This window comes from Xyrauchen texanus, chromosome 10, assembly GCF_025860055.1.
Source record: "Xyrauchen texanus isolate HMW12.3.18 chromosome 10, RBS_HiC_50CHRs, whole genome shotgun sequence".
In the NCBI taxonomy this organism is placed as follows: domain Eukaryota; kingdom Metazoa; phylum Chordata; class Actinopteri; order Cypriniformes; family Catostomidae; genus Xyrauchen; species Xyrauchen texanus.
The window spans coordinates 16,922,041-16,932,728 of record NC_068285.1 but is presented as its reverse complement, the minus strand read 5'-3'; the positions used below and the strand labels follow the sequence as shown (position 1 = coordinate 16,932,728).

Below are 10,688 nucleotides of genomic sequence, written 5' to 3'. Positions count from 1 at the left end.
ACGATCGACCAGGAATGGAGAAACAGCAGGGTTTAAATACACAGGAGACATGATGATAACAAATGACAATCAGGTGAGAACAATGACACAGGGCTGGCAGTGATGAGGGCCGGGAATTGTGGGAAGTGTAGTGCATGACAATTGACAAGTGAAACACGGGGCAGGGGATCGTGACAATATGGTAGTAAACAATACATTGTATTCTAAAGCCACTTTTTGTATTGTCTTATCAATGATGAACTCTTCTGCTACAGAACCATTTAAATTTAGGACCAAAAGTGTTTAGGGTCTTTATTACAATTAGAATATTACACTTGTTTATTACATACCCTTAATAGTATTTAATGCAAGACTAAAAATGTTTGCATTTTGGGCCGTTGTTACACACAGGGCCAAATGTTCTTACATTTAGGACCAAAATGTTTTACATTTAGGAACAATTGTTATAACATTTATGAGCAAAAGTTATTTGAGGGCCAAATGTTATTACATTTCGGGCTTTTGTTACATTTCTGCCCTATACACCATTTATGTATTTTAGTAACTTGTGTTTAACCTAACCAGTGTTTAACCTTTAACCAGAGCTTTAAGCTTTTAATGCATTTATTTCCTTTTACTAGTATTTGTTAACATGTTTTCTTTTGTTCATGACTCTTGTTTAATTAATGTAAAATTTAGTTTTAGTTTATTTTACAACTATAGTAATTATATTGGCAAACAAATATAGGCAACAAAAAGAGGATTTTTTATTTAATTTAGCGTCACCAAGAATGACAAAAATAAACTTTGTTTTCAGACGGCTTTCCCCAGATACACCATTGATTGTGTAAGTGTTGCGGTTTTGAGCTCAAACAAACAGGGCAATGTTTTGATAGCGCCACAGAGTCACAGTGTTTACAATTTTTAGGTGAAACCAGCCTACAAATGGTTTACTTATAGCTGTCCCTGCATACTAGACACTAGAGAAAGTATTGTGACATGGAAAAAAATTACATCATCTTTCATTTTTAGATACAATACTCCCTCATGAAAACATTATATTTGCTATTAGTTTTTCTAATGTAGACTTTAGATAAATATGCCTGATGTCACAGGCAGTATGTTGATTAGGCTTAATAAACTGATCAAATGGCTGCACACCTCTATAAAAACGTCCAGTTATTTCCTTGTTTGTGATACCCACCATCGCCCCACCGCATGATTCCTTAACGTCATCCCCCACCTTTAAGGCATTAACAGTGTCCAACTGAATTTACAGCTTTAATGGTCTGCCCCTCCAGTTCATTTAAAGTGACATAGTCATGGCTGGATAGCTCAATTATTCTGCATCATTTCACTAAAGGGGCATGATCTGGCACTCCTGTTATTGCACCATGGGCAACTAAGGCAACATGAGAGCATATAAATGCCATCTTGCTCCATTAATGCTGCCAAAGTGCCCATCCCCTCCAACAACACACACCCACATTTCGCCCCATCCTACCTCCCGCCTTTCAAATAAATAAGAACTTTGGTGCAAATAAGAACTTCCTCGTTGTCTCCATGTGTTTTTCTTCCAATGCAGAGTACAAGAGACTATTCAAAACTTTTTTGCACCTGCACCTGAGAAACAACCTTTGGATTGAGGAATTGCTCTTCATCCATAACAAGGGAATCTGGACTTCTATATTTGATTTCACATTTCATATAAAAGAGAGTTCATAAAAAGGAATATTTGGCATTTGTTGCATGCTAACTGATTTGAAATCTACCATTGTGATCTACGAATCTAGGATCAAGGATGGACGCATCTAGCTGCGTCTCTATGGTGGTCTATATCTTCACGTTCTTGCTTGGGCTTCCTGCCAACCTATTGGTTCTCTTTGTCTATGTCCGCAAAGCTCGAAAACACGGTGCCACCCCCAATGTAGTCTACGCTCTTAACCTGTGCCTGGCAAACTTGGCACTAGTGTCTTGGATGCCCGTTAAATTGGCCGAAACTGTGTACCAAGGCTGGGCTCTTCCAACTGAGCTGTGCATCGTTTACAGCTTCTTTCTTTTCTTCTCACTCTATGGCAGCAGTCTGCTCCTCACAGCGGTCGTTGTAGGCCGTTATCTGAGCATCGCCTACCCCATAACCTACAAGATCTACCGCAGAGCCCGTACCTCTTGCTTGGTGAGTGGCATCTTGTGGGCAACAGTGCTGTTACACTTGGGTTTTGCTTATCTTGCCGAAGGAGGAGGCCACTTTGTATCTTTATCAGAGCAGAATGTCTCAACGTGCTATGAGAACTTCACCCAGGAGCAGTTAAATGTTCTGGTGCCAGTGCGGCTGGAGATGGCGCTGCTCCTCTTCCTTGTGCCTCTTGTTTTGTCAGCATTCTGCACGCTGCGCTGCCTTGTGCTTGTCAGACATTCCTCTTTGCCCTCTGGCGGTAAGAGAAGGGTGCTGGCAATTGCACTCTCTACATTGGTGGTGTTTGTGGTCTGCTATGGACCCTACAATGTATCTCACATAGTGGGCTTTGTCCTGTACACTAACGTGGAATGGAGAAGTGAAGCCATGCTTTCCAGCTCCTGCAATGTCTTCCTAGAGCCTGTGGTCATGTTGATGCTGTCGCCGTGGACGCCAAGGGATTTAGTGGAAAGATTGTGTGGCAGAGTAAGGATATCATGGCATCAGTGCCACAACAAAAGGTCTTCCAGGAAACCTCATGCAACTAAAAGAGGGTTGCCATCAATAACTATAAGCCAGAGAGAAAATAAAAATGCCAAATCAAGAGCAAACAGAGGGACCTCTTCTATGGAAGTGACCTGATTAGAGAGAACAAAGGATAAACACACTCATGGAATTAATTACATGAAAGTCAACCTTGAAAGTGGAGAGACTAAAATAGCAATGATTTTTCATTCTGAGAAGAGAAAGAAAGAAACAGTAAAAAAAAATAGAAAGTAAATCAAATAACACAAGATTGTAATAGTTGAATCTTCATGTACAGGTCCTATTTTCTAATTAACAGATGATGGTTGTATCCATCTATCTATCTATCTATATATATATATATATATATATATATATATATATATATTATTTGTTTTTTTTGCATTTAGTAAATTTACTTGAAAAAATTTAACTAAAAGCAAATGGTCTCTAATATACCATTTTTACCATTTCAGAAAGTTTTCAAACAAGAGAAAGGATATACAGTCAATTTAATGCGGATGGAGACTCTATGTGCTGTATTTTCTTTTTCTTCATCAAAAATCCCTTTATATTTTATGTTTTCACTGTACTGGTGATGTCATATAGCCTAAAGATCATTACATCACATTACATTAAGTATTGTTTAATGCTAATGAACCACATATGTACATTTTGCATATATGATTTTTTGAAACTACTCATTGTTATTTATTAATAAAGTAAGCTAAAGTGGTTAGCATGAGCACTGTATCCAAAAATGTTACCATAAATTAAATTGAGCTTACATTCTCTGACATATTGTCATTTTACTGCTGAAATGTTGGTGTATGGACATTATTGGCCATATTTTAAGAGGACTGGGGAGTGTAAAAGTGCAGAAGTGTGAGTGTGAGGCTGCTATCAAGAGTAAGGACAGCCGGTGGAGTTTCTGGTTCCCCCATTGTAAGATGGTGCCCCTCTAGGGAATTGGTGTCCTACACAGACTGCTAATATGCATATAGGGATCTTTGATATCATATGCTGGTGGAATCCCCAATAAACAAATGCAGGAACTGTGTTTAGTCTTTGCACCGAGAGTAGACTTGGTTATCAAACCTCTTGGCGCAATGACCTATTTCTCAGGAAAATACCAAATTGTGCTTTGCACCACTTCATTAATATTCAATACACCAACAGTTTGGCACTGATACCCAGAGATAGTGCAAACACTCTCACCTGCATCCACTTGCAGTTTGTGCTAGAACTAAAATTGGCACGGTCATTGCGCACAGCGCTGCGCCTAGCGCTGTCACAAAAACAGAGCCCTTCAAAAGCATCTTCAGTTATCTCAAGACAGGTCATGTTACTAATCAAATATATATTTATTTTTTTATATATATGAGTAAGAGATCACATATACAATTGAACTTCACAGCATCACAAGATTTTACATCCAGGATCATTTGTCCTGGAGTTATTGTCCCTTGATCTCATCACAGATCTTTATCCCTCCTGCCATTCACCCTTAATATGTTAAAACTTCATCATAAATAAAAGCAACGATAAATGGAACTGTGTCTGAGAGTACAACTTCGCTTACAAATATACAGAACTTCCATCACCACGTCTATTTATATAGAAACAATGGTCTTTTTTTACATTAAGTTTTGAGGAACTACTTACAAAACATATGAGGTGGTTTTTGTGGCTTGTTATTAGACACATCCTAGGAAAGATGAGACAATATTAGAACTGATAAAGAAGCATGTTAAATGTTACTACGTGAAATGAGAATGAAGCCAGACCATCAAATGAAGAGTCTTGGTGAGTATGCATGTCATCTGTTTAAATCTAAGATTTGAACACTAACTAGTATATATGTTTATATAGCGATTTTTTGGAAGCGTGTGCAGATAACATTTATTAATATACAGTAGGCTATAGCTATCAGAGAAAGTCAGGTGAAAGTGAATGCCTAAATTGTGTTTGTGTCAATTGCTTAAGTGTGTAGCAAAGAAAAATTCAAATGTGTGAATCTGTTTGGAAATGATGAGGTTGTGCATCTTAAATGATGAGCTTGTGCATCTTAAATGATGAGCTTGTGCATCTTTCTAGTTAGCATTAGCCTAGAGATGCCAAAAATAAGTTTAACCTCTGAAGGCACTGGATTGCTGATGAAATTGTGCCATCACAATGAGTGCTAACTTCCAGGGGTAAGGATGTACACTGAAAAGAAGGGAAAAAAGAGAGGCTCAAAAACCTGTTTTGATATGCCAGAATGCAAATCATACTGCTGTATTGACCTGCTTCCATTGTGTCCAGGTGGCTACAGAGTGCGTCACGGAAGTGTGTATGTGCTCATAGATTTTAAGACTGATAACATAACAAAAAATTGTTATTGCGGGTCCCAAATAAAACCACAACTGCTGACAATACTGTAGAGATATTTATATTGTATTTTTCAACAGATTAAGTCTAGCCTTTTTTTCATCATGTTGACAAGGTTACTAATAAATGAGTGTCTGTTTGACAGGTATTGAGGATACTGAAGAATCTAAAGAACCTGAAGGGGGTTCAACACATCACTACAAGCAGACAAGGATTGCAAAAAATCAGTTTCTCTGGATTTACTATTTACGGTGTTTGAGTAAAATTTAACTTTTTGTTTTATTCTATAAACTGACAATTTCTCCCAATTAAAAAGTAATTTAGAGCATTTATTAGCAGAAAATGACTATTTATTAAAATAACAAATAAGATGGTGTTTTCAGGCCTCAAACAGTGCAAAGAAAAAGGTTAATGTTCATTTACACAATACTAATATTTTAACTAAGGAAGAGTTCAGAAATCAATATTTGGTGGAATAAGCCTGATTTTCAATCACAGCTTTCATACGTCTTGTCATGCTCTCTACCAGTCTTTCACATTGCTGTTGGGTGACATTATGCCACTCCTGGAGCAAACAATCAAGCAGCTCAGATTTGTTTGATGTCTTGTGGCCATCCGTCTTCCTCTCGATCACATTCCAGAGGTTTTCAATGGGGTTCAGGTCTGAAGATTGGGCTGGCCATAACAAGGTCTTGATCTGGTGCTCATCCACACCTTGATTGATCTGCTGTGTAGCATGGAGAATTGTCCTGCTGGAAAAACCAATCCTCAGAGTTGAGGAACATTGTCAGAAAAGGAAGCAAGTTTTCTTCCAGGATAACCTTGTACATGGCTTGATTCATGTGTCCCCCACAAAGACGAATCTGCCCGATTCCTCAAAATCATCACTGATCCTCCACTAAATTTCACAGTGGGTGTGAGACACTGTGGCTTGTAGGCTTTTCCAGGTCTACGTCTAACCATTAGATGACCAGGTTTGGGCAAAGCTGAAAACTGGACTCATCAAGAGTACTGGACTTTACTCCAATCCTCTACGGTCCAATCCTTATGGTCTTTTGCAAACCTTAGCCTGGCTCTTCTTTACTCTTCATTGATGAAGGGCTTTGCCCATCTTCAGCCCTGCCCCTAGGAGCCTGTTTCGAATGGTCCTCACCATGCACTTCTCCCCAGCTGTCATTTGCCATTCTTTTTGTAGGTCACTTGATGTCATCCTACAGTTGTTGAGTGACATTCAAATGAGTTGGCAGTCATCCCAGTCAGTGGAGTCATTTATGCCCTCTGCCAGGTCTGTAGATTTGTTGTCCCCAAGGTCTACTGCTCAACCTTGTTCTTGTCTTTTGAAATTTGAAGGATGGACAACCTGATGCTCACTGTATCACTCTGCCAGTAAAGCCAGAATTGAACCCTTATTTTCCTCACTGAAAACTCTTCTTTCAACTCTTTTGGCATGATCAATGTTTTTTTTGTTTTTTTATTATTATTCCAATTACTTTTGAGGTACTACTAGCACTGTTTTTGCCATCCAACTGGTCCTATTGCAAAAGGATAGTGATGACCACAGCAGTGGTTTTTATACTTTTCCTTATTGAATAAGATTTGGTTCAGGTGATCACCTAATCTGTACCTCATTAAGTAGAATGAGGTGTGCTTGTGTTGGAATTCAGCAGACACTGGAATGGAATGGCTGCCATACATATAGAGATGCTGATTTAAGAAAAAATGGGAGCGGTCTCTTAATTTCTTCATTACATGTATGTCATTACATTCTTGATTGGCTTCCCTCATACTACACTGGCATTCTGCTCATCCATTAGCAAGATTCGCTGTAAACCTGTCCCTGTTTACATATTTATGTTGAGCCTTGTTGTTTCTGACCTCATTGTCCTTACATTCCTACCAGTCAAGATGAAAGAGGCAGTGGATAACATGGATTGGAACATGCCCTATATCCTATGCCACTTCAACCTTTTCATGTTCTTTCTTCCAATCTACACTAGCATTCTGTTCTTTGCATCGATTAGCGCTGAGAGTTATGTGTGCGTAACTTTTCCAGTAAACTATAAAAGTCCAAGGAGAATCACTTATACAATCTTAATATGTGCTTTCATCTGGGTGCTTGTTATAGTAACTTCAGGGTTTGCTTACAAGGCTGCATACAAGGATTCTGGTGAAGTAGACAACGCCACTAATCAGCGCCCCCTGGTGACAGAACCTCAATGGTGCTTCAGTAACTTCACTGCAAAGCAACTTAAAGACTTGCTGATGGTGCTGTAGTGCTGTTTTTCTGTGTACCCCTCATCATTTACTGCTTCTGCTACATCAGAGTTATTCCAATTTTGTCAAAGCTCCCTCATATTAGATGTTGTTGCAGGCTCCAGGCCATTGGATTGTCTCTGGGGACACTCCTTGTGTTTGCAATTTGCCATGGGTCATACTTATCAGGTTACATCAGACAAGAAATTCCAAAGTGGCGCAAGATAGCATTAATGTTGAGCACTTTAAATGCATGTTTTGACCCTATTATTTTTTCTGTATCTTTTCAGACATGAGAAAGGCTACGTGAAGGGCATTTTTTGGTTTTATACATATTTAAAGCAATTTCTGTTGCTGTTGTTGTATGCTTAAATATTTGAACCACCAAAATGTGTTCTTTCAGATATTTGCATCACTAAAATCAAATATATTTTAATTCAATTATATACAATAATACAATAATAGCCTATACTTTATGGCAATGTTAAAGGAATAGTTCACCCAAACAATTAAAATGCTCCCCTCATTTACTCACCCTCATGCATCCTAGATGTGTACGACTTTCTTTATTCTGGTGAACACAAATTAAGATTTTTGAAGAATATTTCAGCTCTGTAGGTCCATATAATGTAAGTCAACAGGGTCTAAAACTTTGAGACCCTTTTCCAAAAAGCACATAAAGGTGGCATAAAGTAATCCATATGACTCCAGTGGTTAAATCCATATCTTCAGAAGCAATTTGATAGGTGTGGGTGAGAAACAGGTCAATATCATAAGCAGAATCAGAATGAGCATTATTGCCAAGGATGCTTACACATACAAGAAATTGGTAATGGTGACAGAAGCTTCCAATGCACACACAATACAACAATAAAATGTTTTAATAAAAAGCTTATCTCTGGTCAAAAGGTGGATTTGTGTCCCTGCAGGCCTCAGTTCTGGAGGGTCCCAGCAGAGGGCAGCACTGAGCATTTCTGCATATAATGTGCATTTTCTCCCTCAGACCCATGCCACATGCTTTCATGGCACTTTGAACAGCAGCCGAGGAAAAGTAAAATATAATGGGGTCCAAACAGGCATTTAGCGTACTGGAGATTAAAGCAAAGTGACGCCACCACAAAATATAAGTATATATAGAAATACACAATAAGACAATATATATATATATATATATATACCTATGAACAAATCTATGTTATTTGAATATTTAAATCCTTTTTTTACTAAAAATATTCTTTCAAACAGCCCTCCTTTGGGTGTTCATGAGAGTTAATTTTGAATGCTGATTCAAATTCTTCTTGCATATTGTCACCTACTGGGCTGTTATGCAAATATTCTTTATTCATTCTTTTCCTTTTCTTTATCACTCCCCTTTTTTTCATTCTCCTCCTCGCCCAGTAGGTGGCGATAATGCACAAAGAATGCAAATCACTAAAAACGCACTCTCGTGACCGTGCATAAGTAATCGGTACTGCTCAACCCACTCCGAGCAGGATTCAAACCAGCATCAGCTGGCATGGGAGTTGGCCGCGCTAATGAGGAGGATAAAGGCTACAGCCCCTAGCAGCAGCCAATAGTGCACCTCTTGAGGCCAGGGGAGTGAGGTTTACATACACTACACAGCTGTCATGTACCAGCTGGGTCCCGTTACACATAGGAGGGCTATTTAAAAGTACATTTATAGTAAAAAAGGGACTTACGTATTGATCTGTTTCTCCCCCACACCTATCATATCTTCTGAAGACATGGATTTAACCACTGGAGTCTTATGGATTACTTTTATGCTGCTTTAATGTGCTTTTTGGAGCTCCAAAGTTTGGTCACCATTCACTTGCATTGTATGGACCTACAGAGCTGAGATATTCTTCTAAAAATCTTTGTTTGTGTTCAACAGAAGAAAGAAAGTCATTCACATCTGCGATGGCATGTGGGTGAGTAAATGATGAGAGAACCTTTATATTGATAGAAGCTATTTGCACGTGTAAATAGCAACAAAAAGCATCTTCTTTGTGTAAATAGTGTTAGATGCTATTAACACACTGGTGCAAATAGTGGCAAATGCTATTTGCACCCCTAATTAAATCCTAAAATATAGTATAGGGGTATCACTACAGTGTTTTATTTTGTTTATTTAGAGTCACACATACACCCTACACCAACCCCTACTTCTAAACATATAATCCTAAACTTCCCTTCAGTGGCGTAACTACCAGCAGTGCAGGGTATGCAGGGAGAAATGGGGGCCCGAAAGCAGAGGCGGACTGGCCATCGGGAAGACTGGGAAAGTGTTTCCAGCCGAAACGGAGCAGCAGAATGCAAAGTGGGCTGTGATATGACGAAAGTGGCCCAATATATGCCAAAGGGGGCCCCGATATGCAGAAGGTGACAGCGAAACGCATTGCCACATGTGATGAGGAGGAGTGTGTGGCCGGGCTGAGAGGATCCACACCCGGCACTGAACTGCCCAATCAGCGGGCGAGAGATAAAGGAGAAGCCAGAGAGAGAGAGAGAGAGAGAGAGAGAGAGACACGGCCACTGTGTGTGTGTGTGTCAATCTGTTGTTATGTTTTCAGTTCAGAAACTCTGACCTAAAAACTTATATTCTCTTCAAATAAGGTCAAGTTATAGCCACGATAACATTTTATCTTGATAATATACACACATATATTGAAAAACTCAAGTCCCTCCTTTGGTTTAACACTTGGACAACTCTCTTTTTTGGATAATATGCAATATTCAGACAGTATATCACTTGAACACCAATAAAGGGTATAGAAATGCATTGTAATTATGTACAACAGGTGAAAAAGATCATTTCTTAATAATATGATTTCCCACATACACACACACACAAAGATACACACACAATCAAATGCACACCCACAAAATAAACACGTCTTATCTTGCCAGCATGTGCCATATGACAAGATACTGTACTTGCTGGGGCCTCCTATACCCCATATGCGGCAGTTATGCCTTCCTTCCTGTGTTCTTACTAACTGTTCTCAGGGTTGCCAAGAGACATTGTTTGATGAGCTTCAGAGATGTATGTTATGCTCAGAATTGATTAAATTTCCACAATTTTGACATGTTACACCAGTGTACTATGTATTCAAAATGCCAAGGGCAGAGGTGAAGCCAGGTGGCAGATACTTACCTTAGTGTGTGGAGAGACAACATGCTGATGATCCTAATTTTCCTGCTTTGTGAAGGTCAGTCTTTTTATTTTGTATATAATTATCTAAACTTTTACAATGGATTTCCTTTACAATGGTTAAAACAGTCATATTCAAATCCCCAAAGGACATTTTTCCAGCTATAGATTTTCATGTATAAAGACCCATTTATACTGTGTGAGAAAACAAAAATCATGATATTTTAAAGA

At 38.8% G+C, this 10,688-nt stretch overlaps 1 protein-coding gene and 1 pseudogene across 1 annotated transcript; both read left to right on the top strand.

Moving 5' to 3' along the window:
• Nucleotides 1–1,780: 1,780 nt before the first annotated feature.
• si:dkey-211g8.9 (free fatty acid receptor 3) lies at nt 1,781–2,797 on the top strand. Its single transcript, XM_052136476.1, has one exon. The coding sequence runs from the start codon at nt 1,781–1,783 to the stop codon at nt 2,795–2,797; it is 1,017 nt and encodes a 338-aa protein (XP_051992436.1).
• Nucleotides 2,798–6,799: 4,002 nt separating this feature from the next.
• LOC127650834 (free fatty acid receptor 3-like) lies at nt 6,800–7,613 on the top strand (annotated as a pseudogene).
• Nucleotides 7,614–10,688: the final 3,075 nt, after the last annotated feature.